Source organism: Neofelis nebulosa, chromosome 7 (genome assembly GCF_028018385.1).
Source record: "Neofelis nebulosa isolate mNeoNeb1 chromosome 7, mNeoNeb1.pri, whole genome shotgun sequence".
Lineage (NCBI taxonomy): Eukaryota > Metazoa > Chordata > Mammalia > Carnivora > Felidae > Neofelis > Neofelis nebulosa.
Window position 1 is genome coordinate 107,953,291 of NC_080788.1, and position 24,345 is coordinate 107,977,635.

General features: G+C 40.5%; 1 protein-coding gene across 1 annotated transcript; it reads right to left on the reverse strand.

Annotated features, from left to right (window-relative positions):
• Positions 1-1,092: 1,092 nt before the first annotated feature.
• Positions 1,093-19,562, reverse strand: DHRS7 (dehydrogenase/reductase 7). The gene is made up of 7 exons (XM_058739218.1): positions 19,298-19,562; positions 12,180-12,332; positions 9,025-9,131; positions 8,347-8,586; positions 5,723-5,845; positions 4,300-4,515; positions 1,093-1,317 (listed from the first exon to the last, which is right to left on the reverse strand). The coding sequence occupies exons 1-7, from the start codon at positions 19,428-19,430 to the stop codon at positions 1,270-1,272; spliced, it is 1,020 nt and encodes a 339-aa protein (XP_058595201.1). The 5' UTR covers positions 19,431-19,562; the 3' UTR covers positions 1,093-1,269.
• Between the last annotated feature and the right edge of the window lie 4,783 nt (positions 19,563-24,345).

Below are 24,345 nucleotides of genomic sequence, written 5' to 3' on the forward strand. Positions count from 1 at the left end.
TTATTTTGTAGTCCTCTAGAACTATTTCAACAATTCATCTTTTTGTTTTTACCCCAGGTGCAGTGTATTCAATTAATCATAATTCCCATTTTCATCACTGGTTGTGCAAGAGTTCTCTCGTGTATTTTATCTCCACACTGCACCCTCCATGCCCTCCGCATCCTAAGCTACCATTTCAAGTAATCTAATGTATATCTTTTCACTGTTTTCTTCCAAATGAGCACTACCTTCTAAGCACATGAATTTAAGTGTATGTAAACAGAATTATGTTATTGTAGTTCTTTACTTTTCTCCACTCATCACCATGCTTCTAGGATATATCAGTGTTGCTATGTGTTCATTTATTCTATGGCTGCTGTACTCCATGGTGTACCTCTGTCACCTTCCCCCTTTTGTAAAGATAGCCACCAGGGTGGCCTCCAACTTACCCAACAAATGTTCTAGTTATTTTATTTATGTTATTTGGACTATAGCTAAACTATTAACTGCTCATAAAAAAGGAACATGTTTTTCTTGTCAAGGAATATTTGCTAATTTTCTGTTGTGGCCTATATATGTTTTCTAATGTAAAGTGGTGAAGATTAAAGTAAAATTAATAATAATAACTAAAATAAGGAGTTGCCAATGGAGTCTTCCTGAGCTGAGTTTAATCCTGGCTTTACCCCCTACTAGCTGTGTGACTTTAGGAAAGTAATATACCTACTTGCTTTAAGCATCTCTTTCTTCTTCTATAAAAGTGGATAAAACCACATACCTTAGCGGGCTGTTATGAAGAATAAGCGAATTAACTCATACAAAGCAACTTAGGACAGCAAATGGCATATGACAGGTGTTGAATAATGGCTGCTATGAGCCCTACCAACTGTTTCAAACTATAGGCATTTGGACCCATCATCTCTTCTAAGAGTGTAAGGATCTTAGAGACAGGACTATTTCAGATACTTCTTTATATCTGCTCATTACCCCACACTGTTTCGTGTAATGTTCCATACGTTTACGTTTAATGGGTTATTATAATTATTTGGTTAGCATTCTGCTAACTTAGATTTTAAGTATATATGCTACAGTAAAATGCTTTTTTTAATCCAAGAATGTGGTATGTGTTAATACCTTTATTGCAAGATTCATGGAAATCTTCTATTATTTATTACATGTTGAAAGTTGTACCTATTAAAAAGTAAAATCAAAGTTAGTCTTCAGTATATAAAGATTGCTGATTTCATTCTCCCTCCAGTAGCTTAAAAAAAAAAAAATGCGAGTACTCCTCCTTCAGTCATGTTTTGTCTTCCAGGTTTTAAAGTAAGAGGCATCTGCATCCTGTAACAGAGGGACAGTAACATGAATCACTCTCTCTGTATATTTACCCCAGTTTTGTTTGTTTTTTGTTTTGTTTGTTTTTACAAAAAAAAAAGCTATATCATTTTTCACTGTTAAGAATTCTTAGGGGCGCACAGGCAGCTCAGTCAGTTAAGTGTCTCACTTCAGCTCAGGTCATGATCTCGCGGTTGGGGAGTTCAAGCCCCACGTCAGGCTCTGTGCTGACAGCTCAGACCCTAAAGCCTGCTTCAGATTCTGTGTCTCCCTCTCTCTCTCTCTGTCCCTCCCCTCCGCCTCTCAAAAATAAATAAACATTAGAATCCTTATAAAACCTGGGCAAAGGCTTAAATTAGAATAGAAATCGTAGTGAGAACTCTAGATCTACACAAACATATCTCTGTATCATATCTCCATATCTTAGTATCATTATCTCCTCTATCAGGTATAAACATCATTGATTAGCATCTGCTCATGCCATTTCTTAAATGCTAAAATCTCTATTATTACTCTTCTAGACCAGCATATCATACCTACACTAACTTGCCTTAATAAATACAAAGAATAGGTCAGGGTATTTAGGATTGAAGTATCTGACAGATAACTCTAAAATTATTTCTAGTTATTTCTAGTACATTGCTTAAAGAGTAAAACGAGGCAACCCAATAATCCTTGAGATGTGATATTTCATTTGGGAAGATATGCATTTACTACTTCCAAGAATTTGCACTAAGACAAAAAAATATGTAACAATTCAGTGCAGCTATTGTTCTTGATCCTGGAAAATAATATATATTCATAAAAACAAAGTTCCAGACATAATGTTCCCACCCTAAACAATAGAAACAAACTCAAGTATTATCAACAAGTACATTCAGTTTGGGATAAGCTATACTGGCATTATCTTAACACAGATGCCTTATAAGCAAATAGAAAATAATAGAAAAGAAGCAGGAGGAGAAAACCATAAAAAAAAAAAAAGTGAACAATTTTTTAAAGTTTATATGGTTTTACATAAAGAATGAGGAATTTGATCTCAGAAATGGTCTTCAGAAATGAAAGGATGCCCAGTTTCTCATTAAAAAAAAAGTGATTAGCAACAAGACCCATGTAATGAGCAATATGTTAAAGATGGTGGTAAGAAGAGAAAGGCCATCATTTTAGCAAAGTCTAGATGTAATCGAATGCTTGACTTACTGAGTAATGTCTATATTTTACAGTTATATAATCTATAAAGAAAACAAATTCACATTCTTGTGGATGTCCCAAAGAGTACAACTATTATAATAGCACCAAAAGTCTAGCCCCGGTCCCCCCAACTCCCGCATCCCTCAAAAAAGTAATTTCTATAATGTATTCTTTCTCCACCCTATTGCTTAACTCTTTGATCTTTATCTATTAGTTAAATATCCTGCTACCATCAAAACAGAAACATTAACAGCTAGTACTTAACAAGCAGGACATTCCCAGATGTGTTTTAAGGGCTTTCCATGTACTCACTTAATCTCTGTGACAATCATATGACTAAGTGCATCATTAGTCTCCATTTTGTAGCTGGGGAGATTGACATAGAAAAGAAGTCTGAGACTGAGGGATGAGGTCATGGGACAGAGCTGGGATTTCAACCCAGGTAGCCTGGTAAGAGGCTCCATGATCTTAAACAGAGAGCTATCACCTCCCTAATACTGAGGACTTTCTTTCCCAACTCTTATCCATCACTGGGCACAATACCACTATACCAGCTGCCCTCCAAATTTGAAATTCAGATGTAAATCTTTGATGAAGCTCTACCTTTTTTAAAAAGTTTTATTTAAGTAATCTTTGCACCCCCACATGGGTTTCAAACTCACAACTCCAAGATCAAGAGTCACATGCTCTTCATACCGAGCTAGCCAGGTGCCCCAGAAGCCCCACCTTTAGAACCAACCCACACTACCACATCCCAACATTACCAAAACACTTATAAATGGCTTGGTACCAAACAAACTCGTCCATATTACAACTTAGTAGAAAATAAATAGCCCCTTCATTTTTCAAGCTCTGGACTTGGTGCATCATGGAAGTTTTATAACCTTTAAGTCTCTTTAAGCATTTTGTTTTGTTTTATTTTTTTCACTAATTATTTTCAGGATCCTTCAAAAATTGGGAACAAATTAAGTGCCTAACAATTTGTGGACTGCTTAAATAGTGGAAGGTTATATAATGATACATATGGTATGCTCCCACTGAATAATGCTCTTTATATATCAATCCCTGCTAACATTTCTAAAAGAACGTAGTAGTCATTGAAAACAATTTCACAATAAAAAACATCCACAGAAATAGCCTTTCTTTGCATAATCCTATCCATAATTTTTGGCTTAACTCATTACATTTTCTTGCTCTTCAAACATTAAATTCTTGTGATGGTCACAATTTTCTCAGAAATAGTTCATAATATTCCTCACTTAGCTGTAGGAATGAGTGCCAAAAGAATGAACAATCACCATATTTTTTCAGACATGGACATTTTGGTACATCTCATGTGCACAGTGCTTCCAGAATGAGGCCAAAGGAACCAGCACTACACAGAGAGAGTGCATGATTTTTCACTGCATGGTAAGTGCTTTGACAGAGTAAAGCATGGGCTGAGGCCTCATCCTGGAGAGAAATTGGGAGGGGAGGCCATTATCATTCCAAGGAGATGGTACCAGGTAGGAATTTGTGATGAAAAACAGTGGAGAAAGAAGACATACATTGGTCAATCAGTAAGTTTTTAGAAGATAAAATGACAATCTCTGATTTGAGTTTACCTTGTAGAAATTTCTAAGACCAGTAGTAATTTATAGTAAACCAACAGATATGCCTGGGGAATACAACACTTCTTATATCTTTCGTATTTATGTCATAAAGTTGATGGGGAGTAAGAAAAGTTTTCAAGCGCTCAAAAATTTCATACTTTCTACAAGACTGATATGTATTAAGAATTGTATAAATTTGTCTTACCAAACCCTTCTTAAAGTTCTCAATTCGTTTCTTCCCTAATATGTTGGTCAGCCACCAGGCCCAGGTTGGCATATATTGCCACAAATATGCTATTAATAAAAAAGGGTGATCCGCAATCCAAACTTCTTTCAAATCATTGGCCATGCTGATTAACATCAGCCGCACACAACGACTGGTCGCCATCTTGTGGGACTGGGCTACATCAATGCCTACAGACTAAGAAAATGTTAAAAAAAAGTAAGTGAATGCTGAGTATTTATCCAAGATATTTCACAAAATTTTTTAGCTATAAAGGACTCAGAGGTCATGTAGTTGATGCTTTCACTGGGACCTCATGCCCCTTAGAAGACGTCATTGGTACTGATGGGTGTCTATAAACTGTAATGTTTCAAAAAGCCTTAGACAAATCATATATGACCAGATAAGATCATGCAGGCTAAATAAAAGATGAAGGTTCTTTGCTTTTATTTACATCCCCTTTAATTTAATGAAAATTATATATCAATTTAGCAATAAAGATTTTTAAATAAATTACTAATGCATATATTTAGCAAATGAAATTCTATAAACCATGGAGTCCATAGTGAACAAATCTGGTGCTGCTAATCCAGTTAACACACTACCATTCTACAAATAAATAAACTGAAGCCCATAAAGGTAGTAACTCATCTGTGTTCACACAGATCATTAGCAGTAACCATATCTTCCAAGTCACTTGATTCCCAAAACAGCGTGCTGCTTCTAGTTTACCTTACAGTCTTCACAGAAAATGTGAAAATATAAATCATATCTGTAAACATTTACACAGAAGCATAAACAGATTTATGTCTCAGCAGAAATTGATCTTCGTGAAGAAGGAGGAAAATTTCATGGTCTTTAGTGGGATTTTGTATCACTGGGTGATACTGGACTCATCGCAAGAAATTTGTCATCCACTTGGCAACTCACCATGTGCAGTCCAAGAGCTGAGGGAAGCACAGGCGTGTGGTCAGGCACAGGTGAAGCTAACATAAAATTATTGCAATCCAGCCAGGCTTTTTCTAAGCTCCTTCACCATAGCTCTTCTTTAAAATCCCAGTAAGATTTAATGTGCTAAAACTCAGCCACACAAATCCTTTCAATGTTGCTATAATTTGTGAAGTGATAGAAACTGAGTTTTTAAAATGTTGATAGCCCACACCATAGTGGATTACTTATAAGCAGTATCTTATCAACTTCTTTAGCCTTTATTAAAACTGAATGCTAAAGCACTAGCAGCTAAACTTAACAGCGGTCCTACTGCCATGAGTTAAGTTTTGCAAATAATTCATAACACAGTAACATGTTAGTGTAATATGTTAGAAAAAATTCTAAGCACAGTGATGCAATACCAATACATAACTACTAAAGCGTTCAAATTATTCTCCAACTAGAAGTTTTTTACCTTTGTGACTTCTTCAGACAGGGCATTCTTCACAACATTTGACTGCACAGGTCCTGGACAAATGTTAGAAACTACTATACCTGGGTATGTAGCAAGTTCAGTACGGAGGCAATTAAAAAAACCCTAATAGGCCAAAAACAAAAAAAAAAAACAAAAACAAAGAAAGAGGGCAACAAATAAAATTAAATACATGTATCTCATGTTTGCTATTAGCACGACATTACTTTTCTTCAACTTTTTATGTGGGACACTAGCACATTATCAAAATATGTTTTTAAATGCCAAGTAAAGGACAGGAAATCTCACTGGGCAAGTTTATTAAACATTTTTAACTCTAAGGGCAATCTAGGGCGCCTGGGTGGCTCCGTCGGTTAAGGGTCTGACTCCTGATTTCAGCGCAGGTCATGATCTCACGGTTCGTGGGATCGAGCCCCATGTCGTGCTCGGTGCTAACAGGGCAGAGCCTGCTTAGGATTCTCTTTCTCCTTCTCTTTCTGCCCCTCCACTGCTCACATTCTCCTCTCCCTCCCTCTCTCTCTTTCCCTCTCAAAAATAACTAAACACTAAAAAAAAGACTGGGGGCAATTTAGAACAGGCATCCTCAGGCATCACCATCTTCTGGTGGGAATAACTGACACCTTCTGGCAGAGTTATGTCTCACGGTAGGCGCAGGACAGGGGAAAAACTATCCCCAGAGACTCTGACACACCCTCCCCACACCAGTCCCCATCTCCCTGCTTCTTTTGTCCCTCAAAGCAGTCTCAAGTGCCACTGCTGGCGCAAGAGGGAGCAAGAGGGATTAAATACTTGACAGAAATTATCATAGAGGAAGAAGTCAACTTTTTCTATTTATATGACTATTTTAACAGACAATTTGTTTCAGCATTTATTTTTAGGGTTAGCAAGCGAGTCCGTGGCTGGTTAAAAATGTAATAGGATTGCTTCCTCAATGACTTTCATAAGAACAAGCTAGACCCTCTAGACTTGAAGATACTGGCTACTTCTGAACAAATAGGGAGTAAACATCTACTTCCCCTCCTCTCTTTTCCTAAATTAGGAAATGTTCCAAGATTACATTGGTATCAGCTGAGATAAGTATTGAAACGCCTAAACAGCTAATCTGGAGTGTGATCCAACATTAAAACAGTTACCAGCTCTTAATGCCAACCACTAACAAATAGCAGCTATAAGGGTTCACGCTGCCAGGGACCAACAAAGTGCCTGCCTCAGACGGACATGAAAAAAGTCTTTGTAAACCAATGAACTCTCATATCCTTAACCTCTCTACAGCAAAAGAGGAGAGAGGACACCATGAAAGCCAATACATCATGTTAAACCTCTCCTTGTCTGAAGTCACATCTAGTATAGTGTGTGAACTTTTCAGTGATAAATAAATTCACTCTATAGCTTGTTGGGAATCAGGGAAGGAAATGTGTTCTTCCAAAAGTACTTCCTAGTCCTAGTGTTCAGCTACTGGTTTAACTAACTGGAGTCTCAACCTGCCACACTGTATAACAGGATCAAATCCAGTAATAAAACAGTGAGTCCTGGAAGGCAGGCCAGATAGCTCAGGTTGCATTTTAGTGAAAGCACTCTGCATGTCAGGAAGATACTGGGCTGCCTTCCTTCATCCACCTGCCTGAGACTTGCCCATCTGCTCTGCAGGAAGTGACTACTACCCCATTACCAAATATGGGGAAATCATCAGTGTAGCAATCTGTTTCATCACTCTCTGCAACCGTCTCTCTCCACAGCAGAAAGAGGATACCCTAAAGAACCAAAGCTTCAGATCCTCATGACTCTGTGAAGGCCATTCAGCTGTTGCATCTCATTATTCCAACAGCGAAACATTCCACTTACGCTGACTTTCAACAGCATTAATTATAAATTATGTGTCTCCTACTGGCCTTAGGATCTAATTTGTTCTATGTTACAGTTTAATAATATTTGTTCATATCCATTCTTAAGCCAATATTAAAAAGTCATTTGTTTCTATAGTCACAGCTAGTAAGTTATTGTAGCCCAAATCAAGCTTTCTCCCAGCCTCTGCCTTGACTGGATTTTCTTCTTTCAGTGAAGCCACAGTAAATAGGGTCAAGACTAGTCCCAGTAGGGATACGAAGCCCAGGTCTAATCATCCAGCGGGGAGCTCCTACTTCTGACATGCAAATATATTTAGACTAGATAAAATAAATGCCAACTACAACGGGGAAGGAGAAAGAAGTCAGAGAAATGGGAAGGGTAAGTACATCAAGTGTGTGCGGAAGAAATGGGGGGTAGAGTTTCCATGAAGATGTGATAGAAATGAGGATGAGGGTGACATGTTGAGCAGACTATACACTTCTTTAGGGTGGGGACCATTTCTTATCTTTATATCCCCAGGATCCACTGCTATGCACAGCATGGCACAGTGTCAGTACTCAGTACATGTTTGCTGAATTAGGAAGAGGCGAGTGAGATTCAAGTATTTTTTAGCATCTTCTGGGGATGTCCTCTACCCAAGGTCTCCTTGGGTCTCTCTTGCTGTTCCCCTACATCACTGCCCCGTTCCAATGACCTCTTGCAGTGATGGTCGTATCTCCCATATACATATTTAGATCAGAGCTGAGTTTGAGCAGTCTTACCCGGAGAGCATGTTTGCTGGCACAATATCCACTAGAAAGGGGCGCAGATATGATACCCAGGAGGCTATTCACAGTAACAATCTTTCCTTGTTTCCTCTCGATCATGTGAGGCAGAACACACATTGTCAAGGACAGTGTCCCTAAGTAGTTAAGTTCTATTAGCTCCTTGTAGACGTCCAGGCTGGTCTCCACAAACAAAGAACGCTGAGATCTTCCAGCATTGTTGACCAGAATGTCGATCTAGTTAAATAAAATCAGAAAAGGGGCACTTTGGGGATGACCTGTAAATGGACTGATACAATTCTTAGGGATGGCTGGTTATATTGTTAACTTGAAGAATCATTGGAATGGAATGGTGAATTTCTAGCAGTCAGCAATAAAGAGATAAAATAAAAACCACAATTCACCTACGGAATTAATTTCCCATCATAAAAATAAAAGGCACAGTGAATTTTTACCTTCTTTTGTTCTACATGAAGGAATTAGTACTTAGTAAGGTATGGAAAGTACTAATTACATAAATCCAAAGACTTAAAGTATAAAAGACTCATGGGCATTGATCTCACTGCATGGACCCATTTGCCTAAAATCCTTTAAATGACAGCACACAAAGAAAGGAATCTCTTTTGTAGCTACCTATTTCAAAGCAAGACTTACCAATTCAAAATGGCTACTTACTTTACCAAACTCCTGGAGGACCATTTTGGTAGCCGCCTCATGGGAACTTCTGTCAGTCAGGTCAAGTGGCAAAACGAGTATATCTTTGTCTTTTAAATTGCCATTCTCTAAATAAAGACATTTAAAAATTAGTGCAGAAGTTGTAAGATAGTCCAATCAAGCTTCTGGCTACTTGGTGTTAAGTTTAATACCCACCCTATAACTGGACTTGGCAAAAACTCATTTCTGAGTGGCCTTGTGGAAGAATTTCTCTCAGTGACCAAGAGGACTGGCAGTAATAAGGCAATATCTAATCAGACAAAAAGCTGGCTGGGTACACAGGAAGTAGTATGGCTCTTCAACTTGAATACGGACAGTCTAACATTGGAACAGACTCTACAAGAAACCATGATTATACTACAAGCTAAAAAAAAAAAAATTAGAGCTTTTTCTTTAGAAGTACAGAGATATATTTGTTTCATCATAGGCTCAGAAAGTATAGTTGCTCTTTTACACACATTAAAACATAAAAACAATTTATGCTTCACATTAGTAAGACATTCAGAGTTAACCCAGTCACATGACACACAGAAGCTTCCTTCCAGACAAGGATTCAGGGATGCAAACATGGAACAGGACACCCTCAAAATTGCCAATCGAGAAACATGTTGGCCCTTTCTGTCACTACTCATCAAAAGAGTACGTTTTGAAATACAACCAGTAAAGCCAATAAGAAAGGCAGGTAGAGAAAATAAACGAGGTACAAAGGTTTTATGGACAAACTGTTAAGCTGTGAAACATCAACTGTTTTAAAAAAGAAATGGAAATGCTTGCACCAGTGATCTGACAGATAAAAGGAAAAGTCAGCCTTAGTCTAGCAGACACATGCTGACATGGTTCATTTCTGCCAGTACAGGACTTGCAAGTCTCAACAGCCAGAGGAAGTGTCCCAGTGCAAAGCATAAGAGGCCTCTGAAGGCAATATTGTGAAAGACGCCTTGTGGCCTTGCTACTGACTCTCTTTTCTGCACGGTTAGCTCCATCAGCAAACTGAAAGAAAATTGTTTCAAGAATGACAGGTAGAGAAATGACCCAAAGAATGGTCTGCTTGAAAATTCAAAATTATCTCATTTTAGGTACTGTTTCATGACAAATGATAACTTGTTTTCTTTCTTTTTTTTTTTAACGTTTATTTATTTTTGAGACAGAGAGAGACAGAGCATGAGCAGGGGAGGGGCAGAGAGAGAGGGAGACACAGAATCGGAAACAGGCTCCAGGCTCTGAGCTGTCAGCACAGAGCCCGATGTGGGGCTCAAACTCACGGACCTCGAGATCGTGACCTGAGCCGAAGTCGGCCGCTTAACCGACCAAGCCACCCAGGCGCCCCTGATAACTTGTTTTCAAGTGAACACATCTATACCAAAACCTAAACCAAAAAAAAATTAAAAATAAATAAAAATTAAAAAAAATTAACATTGTTGCTCCCTATGTATTACCTCAAGCTGCATTTTAAAACCTAATGCAATTCCTGTTCTTTCATTTTTTTTTTGTTCTTTCATTTTTATAACAAAAATCTTATAGTGTCCCATATGACTTTAATATCTGCTATTTCAGCAAAGTGAAGAAGGATCCTTTCTAGTTAAATTTCTATGGTTACACACATGAATGCCATATATAAGAACCAAACTGTTCTTTCTCTAAGACAAAAGTATAAAGTACATGGTCACTGAAAATCCGCCAGCATTCGGGGTGCCTGGGTGGCTTAGTTGCTTAAGCGCCCAACTTCAGCTCAGGTCATGATCTCACAGTTCTGTGAGTTCGAGCGCCACATTGGGCCTTGTGCTGACAGCTCAGAGCCTGGAGCCTGTTTCGGATTCTGTGTCTCCCTCTCTCTCTGCTCCTCCCCTGCTCGCACTCTCTCTCTCTCTCAAAAATAAATAAACATTAAAAAAAAAAAAAAGAAAATCCACTAGCATTTAAAAGAATTCGTGATCAGTCTCTAATATCAAGAGTCAGCACAAAATAAAAATAGAAGGCACACACAGATCAATGGAACAAAATAGAAAACTCAGAAGTAAATCCACAATTACATGGTCAATTAATCTTTGACAAAACAAGAAAGAATATCCAATGGGAAAAAAACAGTTTCTCCAACAAATGGTGTTGGGAAAACTGGACAGCAGCATGCAAAAGAATGAAACTGGACCACTTTCTTACACCATACACAAAAATAAATTCAAAATGGATTAAAGACCTAAATGGGAGACATGAAACAATCAAAATCCTAGAAGGGGATACAGGCAGTAACTTCTCTGACATCAGCTGCAGCAACTGTTTTCTAGATAGGTCCCCTGAGGCAAGGGAAAGGAAACAACAGCAAAAATAAACTATTGGAACTACATCAAAATAAAAAGCTTCCATACAGCCAAAGAAATAATCAACAAAACTAAAAGGCAACTAAAAGAATGAGAGAAGATATTTGCAAATGACATATCCAGTAAAGGGCTAGTATCCAAAATATATAAAGAACTTACAAAAACTCAACCCCCACAAAACAAATAAATCAATTAAACAAGGGGCAGAATTTGCAATGATGTGGGTAGAGCTACAGAGTATTATGCTAAGGAAAATACATCAGTTAGAGAAAGACAAATACCACATGATTTCACTCATATGTGAAATTTAAGAAACAAAACAAACAAGGATAGGGCAAAAAGAGAGAGAGAGGCAAACAAAGAAATAGACTCTTTTATAGAGAATAAATTGATGGTTACCAGAGGGGAGGGAGTGGAGGGATGGGTTGAATAGGGGATGGGGATTAAGGAGTGCACTTGTGATGAGCACCAGATGATGTATGTGTTAATCACCATATTGTACACCTGAAACTACTATAACACTGTATGTTAACTAACTAGAAGTAAAATAAAAACTTAAAAAAAAAAAAAGAAGAAGAAAAGTAGAAAGGCATCAGAAAAGAAAAGGAAGGGGCAAGAGCGGCTACTGAAGAGATGCCCAAAGAAAGAGAATTTGGATCTAAGCATTTGGAGTATCTGGAACCAGAGCAGATAATATGCCCAGGAAAATCCCACTCTTAACTTCTAAAAATCTCAAAATTGTATTTGAATGTGAATTCTGGCTGATTTCCAGGAAGCTGCTGTGGTTTTAGATTTACTCACCAAGGCACCTTCTCTTCACCCTTTCCAACTCCTGCACTCTTCTGGCTGACAGCACAAGGGAGACTCCTAGTTTAGACAGCTGGTAAACCAGCTCTTCACCGATCCCGCTCGATGCTCCAGTCACCCATACCACCATATCGGTCAGCTCCCATTCTAGTGAGAAATAAGTGCAGATTGAGGGCAGAAACTAAGCTCTGGATTACACCCATAAATCAAAGATTACCAAAAAGACAGTCTTAAACAATACCACAAAATATGAGGACATAATGTGCGGAGTTTAAAAATTCTAATAGCCTAGGGGTGCCTGGGTGGCTCAGTCAGTTGAGTATCTGACTCTTGATTTTGACTCATGTCATGATCCCAGGGTTGTGGGATCCAGCCCCACATAGGGCTCCACACTCAGCATAGAGCCTGCTTGGGATCTTCTCTCTCTCTCTCTCACTCTCTCCCTCTCTTTCCCCCACCACCTGCCCCTCTCCCCTGCTTGTATACTCTCTCTAAAATAAGACAACTTTTTTTTCACTATCCTATATTTATGGGCTTGATTCTGGTGATGTTCTCACAGGTATATACCTACCTCAAATTCACTGAGTTGTATATTTTAAATATGTAGTTTTTATGCTACTCATACCTCAATAAAGTGATATAAATTTTTTTAATTAAATATCCTCAGAAAGCACCTCCTACCTAATTTTTTTTTTTAAAGCATGAATACAAATATATTAGTAACAGTTATCAACACATTGTATTATATATTCCTGACTCTTGGGTGAGTTTTCCTGACTTTACTCTAGGACAAGCCTTATAACTTGATGATCTGACTCCCAGGCTCTATTTATTTATGTATTCAATTGAGAAAAATTAGTCTAAGTGAATAAAAAGTCTATCTGAATTGCCTTCTCACTTCCTTATCCATGAAATGAGGGATTCAGATAAGATGATCACTAAAGGTCCCATCCAGTTCTGAATTCTATTATTCTAATTTCTTGCAATGGAGGTATTGATGATGAATCTGAATATACCAAGCTCTACTCTAAGGTATGGTGGTATCATTCTGGATTTTTGTTTTCCTCATTTGTCAATCATATCTGACGCCTATCAATTAAAAGTCACTTTATAAAAGTGCTTGCTCCTCAAAGGCCTGAGCTTTCTTCTTGGAGAATAACAGTTCACCCAAGATTAAATGCACACGATAGAGAAATGAAATGCTGTACTCTGCTTGCCCAATCATGTTCTTGTGAAAAACTATAAAAATGTTACAGCTCTAAACCAAAGAGTGGTTTATTCTCCTTTCCTCCAATGAAAACCTTATTTGCACTGCAGGACATGAGAGCCACTGTCTATCTGAATTGCAGGGGAGGAGCTAGATGTACCTGGGCTTTTTTTTTTTTTTTTTAAGTTTATTTACTTATTTTGAGGGAGAGAGAGAGAGAGAGAGAGAGAGAGCATGCGCATGCACGTGCGCACCAGCAGGGGAGGGGAAAAGAGAGAGGGAGAGAGACAGAATCCCAAGCAGGCTCAGCGCTGTCAGTGCAGAGCCCAAACTGGGGCACCAACCCACGAGCTGTGAGATCATGACCTGAGCTGAAGTCAAGAGCCTGATGCTCAACGACTGAGTCACCCAGGTGCCCCACACACCTCTGATTTTAGATCATAAACATTAAAATCAGGAAATCAGTTTACTGTTTTAGTCAAACAAGTCTAAAACCTAACTGTCGGGTTAACAGTACGAGCTCTGATTTTAGATCATAAACATTAAAATCAGGAAATCAGTTTACTGTTTTAGTCAAACAAGTCTAAAACCTAATTGTCAGGTTAACAGTACGAGCTCTGGACTGCCAGGGCTCAAATCCCGGCTCCATCACACACAGCAGTGAAATGCCCCCATGTGAGAACTTGGTGCCTTAATGTTCACAACTGGAAAACTGGATTAATAACAAAACCTCCCTCAAAGCATTGTTGAGAAAAGTAAGTTAGTAAGTAAAGTACCCCGAGCAGTATCTGACATATACTCAGTGCTTAATAAAATGTCAACTCACTATTGCTAAAAGTGTTGAACAAATAGACTTTTCAGCAGCAAAACATAGAATATTCACCCAATAATGTATGTTCTAATTTCTCTAGCAAGGGGCAATGGGGTTACTAACTATAAAGGCTTTACATGTTTTTATTATTTCCTATGTGCTTAAACACAGTACCTTATTAAAATCCTTACAAGAAATTCATGAAATAAGAATTATCTCAATTTTATAAAAAAGGAAGCTGAGGATTACAGACATTAATTTACCTAACTAGACTGTAAATTCCCTTAAAACTGGGACCCTATCTGCCTTGTTCACTATTCAGTGCCTAGCACAGAGACTGGAATATAGAAAGAACTCCATCAATAACTATTCAGTAAACACCCAACAACCCTAGGAGAGCTGGGATATAAGCCCAGGTACAGGGCCACCAGGGTGGTTCAGTCAGTTAAGCATCCAACTCTTGATACCAGCTCAGGTCATTATCTCACTGTTCATGAGTTCAAGCACCTCATCAGGCTCTCTGCTGACAGAGCGGAACCTGCATGGCATTCTCTATCTCCCTCTCTCCCTCCCTCAGTGGTGGACTCTCTTGCATGCGCACTGTCTCTCTCAAAATAAATAAATAAGCTTAAAAAAAAAATCCCAGGTACATTTAGCTCCAAAGTCCACACCCTGACCACTAGCCTATGGTGCTCACATTTTAAAATGATCAATATTTTATTTCATTTTTTTTTAGTTTATTTATTTATTTTGAGAGAGAGGGAGAGAGAATGCCAAGCAGGCTCTGTGCCGTCAGCACAGAGCCGGACATGGGGCTCGATTTTACAAACTGTGAGAATATAATCAATATTTTAAAACCCAACTGTTTCTTAGCCATTCAAGAAACTATAGCTTGTCTTCAGTTAAAAGGTTTCATGTAAATATCTGAACTAAAGTTGCAACCATCCTGAATACTATGTCTAGGCTGTAATTCTTTCCCATCACATGATGTACTTTTACGGAAATGCACAAGCGAGAACTTCATCAGGAATGGTAGAGTGTATATTCAGATAATAATCATTTACTCACTCACTGACTACTCACTGTTCCCAAGTTCTGCAATACTCAGTCTACAGGGTGACTCTAGTTGTTTGTAACTATTTACTAACTAGCATAGAATAAAAATTTCTCCATTTTTACACCAATAAGCAAATATTACTTAAAACCAACAATGAAAACCCCTTAGCTCATGTGTACCTTAGTATACCTGCACTTCTGGCCCCTTTCTTCCCACCATGGAGAGGAAAGCTTTTGTATTTAGCACCAACTCTTGTTTACCAATTCCACAGAAGATAGCAGAAATCATGGTCTCCCCTACAGAGTCTCTGAAAGCAGATCCTCAGAGCTGGAAGGAAACTTAGCAGTTCAACCCCCAACCCAGTTTGAGAATTCTCTCAAGGCACGGACTAATGTCTACTTAATTCCCTCACAGAATGAGGAAGCTAGTTATCTCCAAAGCACCCCCTCCTTTTTAGACTAGTCTAATCATTCAAGGGGGGCAAGGATTTTTTTTGAGAGAGACAGAGAGAGAGAGAGAGAGAAAGAAAAGAGAGAGCATGAGAAGGGAAGAGGGGCACAGGGAGATAGAGAGAATCTTAAACAGGCTCCACACTCAGCACGGAGCCCCACACAGGGCTCGTTCCCATGACCCTTGGATCATGACTGAGCTGAAATCAAGAGTTGGATGCTCAACTGACTGAGCCACCCAAGCATCCCAAGGATTCTTTCTTCTACTGTGATATACCTTCAATTTCTGCTACCCAGCAGCAGTCAGCAGCAGTTCTGCCTTGTGGTAACAGAAAGAATAAAATCAGGCATGCCTCGCACATGACAATCCCTTGTATATTTGAAGAGAGCTGACGTGTCTTCCCTAAATCCTCTCATCATCTCTTGCTTCTCTAAGGCTAAATAAACACCTCCAGTGTCCATGACCTTCCCTCAGATGATATGGCCTCAGGTTTCCTCACTCTTTGGCTCACACCCCACTGCACAAACTCTAGCTGGTCAATGTTCCTATTGAAGAGAACTAGCCGCAGAAGGATCCAGGATTCCCATGGGGTCTGGACAATGGCTGGTTGAGCCACTGCGGTGTCCCCAGTGTGCAGCACAGAGGCCAGCACAGACAAGCCTTTATTCAGAAGACATCTGTTGTGGACTGCTATTCGTTGCTTCAGCGACTACACACCTCCCAGGCTTGCCTAATCTTTTCTGGCAGTCATTTCACATTTCACTCCTATTGAGGTTACTGCCAACAAAAACCCGAGTTTTCCCCAGATGTGCTGCTGCTGGAAACTTTTCCTGCTCTGGACTTGTGCCATGGATTTTTCTGGATCTGTGTCAGTATCTATGATTAGTCACCCTTAGATTTCACCATGTAAGATATACGCTTGGGAACATGGAGAGTTTCTTTAGAAGGATATGTGAAAGCAGAAATGTTGGTTGCCTCCAGAGAGGCATACTTGCTGGCTGGGGGCAACTTTTCACCGTAAGTCCTTTTGTATCTTTATTTTAAGTTTATTTATTTTTGAAAGACAGACAGCACAAGTGGGGGCAGGGCAGAGAGAGAGAGGGAGAGAGAGAATCCCAAGCAGGCTCCACACTGTCAGTCAGGAGCCCAATGTGGGGCTTGAACTCACACACCGTGAGATCGCGACCCAAGCAGAAACCAAGAGTTGGATGCTTAACCAACTGAGCTACCCAGGTGCCCCTCCTTTTGTATCTTTAAATTTTGTAGTATATAAGAATATTGTCTATTTTTTAAAGTGACAAAAATAATAAACCTATGGAGAAGACAAGGAGGATTTATTTTTAAAAAAAATTTTTTTTTTTTACCTTAATAGAGTCTGCCTATCTTTCCAATCTAAACCATTTTGGGAACCTGATGGGAACGTGAGTGTATCTCCATGTCCTTTAAGTTTGTTTCATTATCACCAGCCCCCAACCTCCAGTAGTCTTTCTAGTCATTTTTTTCTTAAAAACTCCCCCAATGAAATTGTAACTCCAGATACACTGTGTACCTCACATATATCTGTGCTTTATACATAAAAGGAGTTCTAGAAAGCTTACTCTTCAGTCAATGCAGGTTTAAGAATGACTAAATTTAAAAATGAAGTTAAGGGGCGCCTGGGTGGCTCAGTCCGTTGGGTGTCCGACTTCGGCTCAGGTCATGATCTTGCAGTCCGTGAGTTTGAGCCCCACGTCGGGCTCTGTGCTGACAACTCAGAGCCTGGAGCCTGTTTCACATTCTGTGTCTCCCTCTCTCTCTGACCCTCCCCCATTCATGCTCTGTCTCTCTCTGTCTCAAAAATAAATAAACGTTAAAAAAAAAATTTTTTTTTAAAATGAAGTTAAAAGTTAAATTAAAATTTAAAATTTAAAAGCCATCACTATTTAACATTACAACTTTATTTGCTGAATAACTTTTAATGTGATTTATTTACTTAGATAAATGACAATGTATCAAATTAATATGCAAATTAGTCAATTATACAAGTAAATAATAATAGCAATGTAATTAAATGCATGTTAAAATCCTTCAAAACTATTTTTCCAGCCAAAGTAAAACACTGAAAAAATTAAGTGAATTTCTTAAAAATTATTTTTGGTCACCTTAACTTTCAGTTTTTGCTTGATATGCGATAACCTGTAATTTAACTAGCTATTAGATATTCATTCATTCATTGTCTCAACGTTTTCCCTTTTCAGCACTTGACATGACTAATGGATCAAATAACTTCTACAGAATTAAGTTTTAAAAAGAAATTATTTGTATGTAATTCTCAAAGTCCAAGTTAACATAAAAGCGCTCAGGATCAAATGTAAATATCCACAAAGTAGCCACAAGGCAGCCATCAGGCAAGAGAAGGTCTGATCAAGAGAGGGTCTGACAATCCCAGCCATCTATCTGCCTGCCACACGTTGACTTTGCACAGGTGTAGTGTATTTTCCATGAACTCAATAATGTCAACACTCCAGATGTTATACCCAAGAAAATGCAACGAGAGAAATGAAATACTAAGGAATAAGATTTTGTCAGGTACAGTTGAGCTTTGAAGAGACACAAAACACTGTACCATCTAAGTTTTTGTTGGTTGGTTGGTTGGTTGGTTGGTTGGTTGGTTGGTTGGTTGTTGGTCCTCAAGAACCTGTTTTGACATCCTTTAAAGCCATATGGCTCCCCTTCCCTCCCAGACCCGTTTTGGAAGCAATGTATATCTTCTGAACTGCTAGCCATCACTTCCAAGTAAACTTCCTCACGTGCTTTTTGGGTATTTTCACACAGGAAACTAGGTACAGGGAAAGTCCATTTCCCTGAGCCCTTATGGATCCAAAGCCTAGCTCTGGCTGGGTCATTTAATGTCTCTGAATATTGGTTTCCCCACCTGGAAAATAAGATCAATAACGCCTGCTTTGTAAGAGTCTCTGTAAAGGCTGGAGGTCGCGTGTGTAAAGGGCGGTGCCCATTGCTTTTAGCGCAAAGAATGCAGTAGTAAACGACGACCAAATTTCAAGCAGGGCACAGATGAAAGTGGGATAGGCAGAATGCCCCTCAATGTGCCTGTAATGATCTATCTCGGGGCAAAATGCCAATCCAGGTCTTTCTAGGGGGATAAGTAGGTAGGTAGGTAACTCCGGGTTATTTCATTTTATTTCACAACTCAGAATGAGGGAACAACTTCAGGATGTAGAAAAACCGAGCTCCAGTTCTCGAAAGGAGGCTCCCGTACAAACTCAGGGGACTGGCAGTGTTTCTCGGTATCGTCGTCCGCGCACGCAGCAGCAGAATCCCTGGGAGCCTGATTAAGAACTTCCAGCACTCAGGGCGCCCCGCCCATTCCAGCGCCCTCTGACTTTGGCAACCAGGCATGTCCTCCCTGACCCGGACGAAAGACAAAGGGGCAGACCCGCCTTCTAGGCCCCGGCTTTTTCCTCCCCCACCGGCAGCCCCAGGGAAAGGCACGGAAGCTCCACGCCACCCGGAGGGAGGCGGGGACAGCGGGGACGGGCGCCCGGAACCCGACCTCCCACTCTGGAGGCGCGGCTGCGGGTCCTCACCTGGGCGTCGCCCCTGCCACTCGGCCCACAGCAGGGTCAGGTCGCCATCCGCCCGCAGGAAGCGCAGCAGCTGCACCACGAGCGCGAGAAGCGCGCACAGCGCCAGCAGCCAGAGCAGCAACTCCCAGCTCATCGCGGCCGCGCACGCCCGGCCCCGCCTGGGGAAACACAGAACCCGTATGAGCCGCGGCGCGGTGCACGGAAATCAGCGCGGCCGCCTCCTCGCGGGCCGGAGAGCCGCACCGCCCCGGCTCCGCCCAGAGAGTGGACAGGAGGGAGGGGCGGTCTGGGCGCGCCGCACCACCCGGCTGGGAGCCGCGCCCCGGGCCGCGTGGAGGGGGCGGGAAAAGCCCGCACGCCCCGCCCAGTGCCCCGTGCCCCGCAACTGCTGAGCATGCTTCGCCTGCGTGTACGCCTGAAGAAGGGTTGCTGCTGAGACGCCAGGCGTGGGTGACTTAAAGACTCGGCGGTACTGCCGGTACTACCGTAGCCACAAGGTTTGTAATATCAAGAAGGATTCTTTAACAGTTGTTTTGAGGGGATATAGTTCCAAGGCTCGGGTTGTGTCAAAAGGAAGAGCACAAAGAGTCCAACCTATGAATGCGACTTCCTCCGTCCTCATCTTTCTTAACTAAATAAACCCAACAAGCTATCAAACTGTTTTCCACCCCACCCCCAATTAACCGGGTCTCTGGAGTTGGCCCCTTGATTTAAATACGGAAAACAATGTTGCATAAGACACTTGCCTTCTTGCTGGAGGAGAAAGTGCAGTTTCGGCCAAGATTGTCCATGAGCACCAGATCTAGGAGCAGGATTGGGGACCTGAGCCAAGCTGGTTCCGTCCTCAGCAACCCTAAGTAAATTATTTATCTTTATGTACTCACAAACAGTAGGGAGGTTTAAATAAAAAAATGTAAAGGGCACAGTAGTTCATACACAATAATTCATTCTTTTATAATTATGAGAATTCATCCTCATTTATTATTTATTTCCATTATAATTATCACATCTTAGAGTCCAGCCTGAAAGACAAGGGCTTTGTTTATAAACTTCTATATCCTGGACCTATAGAATTACCCTTGCATGTGAAAGCAGTAAGAATGTTTAAATTGTGATGATATGGTTCTGATTCTCCGAGGAAGATGTACACTAACTAAACTTGGATCTTGGCTGATTGCTTACCTCTCTTATAACTTGGTATAATATTGCTCAAGAGCTGACCTCTTAACTTGTTACCTTTGCAATATGGGTTTTATCTTTCTTATGATAAGTGAGTTTTAAAATAAGGTGCTTAAAAATACCACACTGAGTCTCACTCCCATGAAAAAATTCCAAGAGTTTTCTCTGAGCTTGTTTCCCCTTCTGTAAAATGTAAGGACTGAATTAGATTTGGTGTCCCAAGCCAGACCATGCCATGTATGTATACCTGGATTCTCCATCACACACTCCAGCTTTGGGGAGGCTGAAAGGGGAACAGAGCTGTTTCCATGGAGAATTGTAACTAATACACAAACTATAATAAAACCACACAGTCTTTTCACCTCACTAGCACTTCTTGCACTGGAAAATGAAAACAAATTAATATACAAAATTTCAATATCATATATTTCATCTTACCTGAAAAGAAGCATCATTCATTTTGGAATTCAATTAGATGTTTATGAAAGAATCAGTCACGGTGATCAGAAAAGCAACAGTTATAGCTAGTATCTTTGCAGTGCATAATTATCCTGTTCACCGGTGGGAAAAATCCAACCTCAGAATATGCTGCTTCTGGTGAAGACACTCAGCAAGTTCTTCGTTATCACAGTAGCATCTGTCAGGATTGCCTCTTCCCATTTTGCACGGAATGTATCTCAAAACTTGGAGCCAAAGTACTCAAAGCAAATGAAAGACAGATGAATAAATAAAGGGACTCCCCAGAGGCTCAAGAGGCAGAAGAGGCAGAGCAGTGGAACCCTGGCCTCTCCTGGATTAGTGCATTCAGGAGCAGACAGAATTTCAACCAGTCATAAAACTCCAGTAATAAAAAAAAACAAAACTGATTCAAACATAAGCTACATTCTTTCCTCTATGACCAGAGAAACTTAACTGCCCGAGTCAAGGAGAAAAGCACTCTCAGCTGGGCCCCTCCTTCATTCCCATTTGGAAGGAGCTTTGGCTGCTCCCTCTGCACACATCTTGGTATTTTTTCATGAAGCCAGGGCAGCGCTGAAGTAAAGTGACCATCAAGGAAGTCCCCAGGAGCCAAAGCAATGGCCCCTCAGGACAGGGTCCTTTCACAGAGAAAAAAGATGAACACCATATGCTGTATTTCAGCAGCACCTTACAATGTGATTCTGACAGCACACAGACTTACTCTTGGCTGAACTGTTTTGGCAAACCAAAGCTTAGTTTGGTGCTAAATATCCTTGTCCCAAAGCCGTGATTTACATCCCAAAGTAAACAGCACAATTAAAAACAGAGAGAATAAATAAATAGATAAATAAATAAACAGTATAATCAAAACACCCCTAATTACACAAAATATCAAGATATTATTCTTGGTTAATTTCCACTAGAAATGAGCTTCAAAATAATTGCTTCCTACTAAATGCCTACATGTGTTAGAATTAAGAACTTTTTTTGATGTTTATTTATTTTCAGAGAGAGGATCATGTGAGCAGAGGAGGGGCAGTCAGTAGGGAGAGAGAGAATGCCAAGCAGGAGCTTGGGATCCCATGAACCACGAGATCATGACCTGAGCTGAAATCAAGAGTTGTCCACTCAATCGACTGAGCTACTCAGGAACCCCCTAGAATTAAGAATTTAAAAACAAGAGGGTTTTCAATCCACAAGCCTCATAGGGCCCAGGTAGAGTGCATAGAAATTAGGTCATGGCTGAGAATAATGGATGGTCAAACGGAGAACATGCTAGGTGTTGATGCAGTAGAACCTCCATCCTCTCTAATTTCTGAAATACCTTGTATGCTCTGATGTCAAAGGCTGTTCCTTGGCATAAGGCAAATATAACTGTAAAACAGTGATGAAAGTAAAAGACAGCGGCTCCCCTCCGCAATGTTTTATTTTCCAGTCTTGCCTACCATGCTTCCCCTTTCTTTTGTCTTGAAATGTTTAAAGAATGTTACTTGCAATAATTAAGTTTCCTTAAACAGCCCTTCCTTCTCCCTTTCCAATCTTATTGCAAACCCCCACCCCAGCTCCCCACTCCCATCCCCCTCTAGAAAGATTTTTGTGGCTCTCCGGAGACATAATCATCCCTTACCTAGTCTCACCTCTTTTTAGAATTACTTCTGATGGGAACGACATCTGATATCTCTAATTATTTTCAGGGCTAATATATTATTACTCTAATGAAACTTTAAGCTCCTCGAGATCAAGTAGCAAAGCTAATGCTTCTTTTGAAAAGTCCCAGTACTTAGTTTAGTGTTAATGCAACAAATGATAAGCCCACATTGAACTGAATTCTCTTTTCCTTGAAAGTTAAACTTCCTTGAAGTTCTGAAATAAAGTTGGTATTAGAATAAAAGTTGCTAGAACTTAACAAATAATCTTCCTGTGTGTCACTAAAATGCTTTGAATAAAGCTCCAACCAAGGCCTTTTGTATAACTGGTACCCTTTAAATTTCAGCTGTGATAGAACGGTACCCCCTTCTCTCCTTTTAGTAATGGTCATAATGGTCACTTTTGGGGCACCTGGGTGGCTCAGTCAGTTAAGCGTCCGACTTCAGGTCAGGTCATGATCTTGCAGTTTGTGAGTTCAAGCCCCATGTCAGGCTCTGTGCTGACAGCTCAGAGCCTTGATCCTGCTTCAGATTCTGTGCCTCCCTCTCTCTCTCTGACCCTCCCCTGCTCACACTCTGTCCCTCCCTCCCTCCGTCTCTCTCTCTCTCTCTCTCTCTCTCTCTCAAAATTAAACATTAAACAAATTTTTTTGTTGGGGGGCACCTTTGTGGCTCAGTCGGTTAAGCGTCCGACTTCAGCTCAGGTCATGATCTCACAGTCTGTGAGTTCGAGCCCCGCGTCGGGCTCTGTGCTGACAGCTCAGAGCCTGGAGCCTGCTTCAGATTCTGTGTCTCCCTCTCTCTGCCCGTCCCCTGCTTATGCTCTTTCTCTGTCTCAAATAAAAACATTACAAAAAAATTTTTTTAAGTAATGGTCACTTTTGATGGTATGGGCTGAGGCCTACTGAAGTCAACCAGGATGAAAGCAGTTGTGTGTAAGAAACTCTCACTTTCCATAATAAAAGGGTATATAAAAATAACTTAAAAAACCCAGATCCTCCATTATTGGCAATTCTGGGGGAGGAAAATAAAAAGACCCTATGAGTGGAAACAGGGACTAAGGAAGTCTGGGAAAAGAATATTCTTCATGAAGAACAAGAAAGGATTTGTGGGTTTTGATTGGGGATATTATCACAACCTTCTAGATACTTTTGAAATTTTGTTGGATGTGCTTTGTTTTCTTTTTCTTTCTCTTTCTCTCTCTTTTTTAGAGTATGAGTATGAACTGGGGAGAAGAGAAGAGGGAGAGAGAGAGGGAATCTTTTTTTTAAAAAAAATTTTTTTGTAACGTTTTATTTATTTTTGAGACAGAGAGAGACAGAGCATGAACGGGGGAGGGGCAGAGAGAGAGGGAGACACAGAATCGGAAGCAGGCTCCAGGCTCTGAGCCATCAGCCCAGAGCCCAACACGGGGCTCGAACTCACGGACCGCAAGATCGTGACCTGAGCTGAAGTCGGACGCTTAACCGACTGAGCCACCCAGGCGCCCTGTGAGAGGGAATCTTAAGGAGGCTCCATGCTCAGCACAGAGCCCAATGCGGGGCTCGATCCCACAACCATGGGATCATGACTTGAGCCGAAATCAAGAGTCGGATGCTCAACTGACTGAACCACCCAGGCACCCCAAGATATGCTTTTTTTTCATAGTGCCAGGTGGCCTAAGGCCAGGAGTTCTAAAGATCTGGACAGCATGTAAAGGCATAACCAACAAGAATTGTCTGGCCTCAAAAGCCCACAGTGTTCTTGTACAGAAATCTTGTAGCC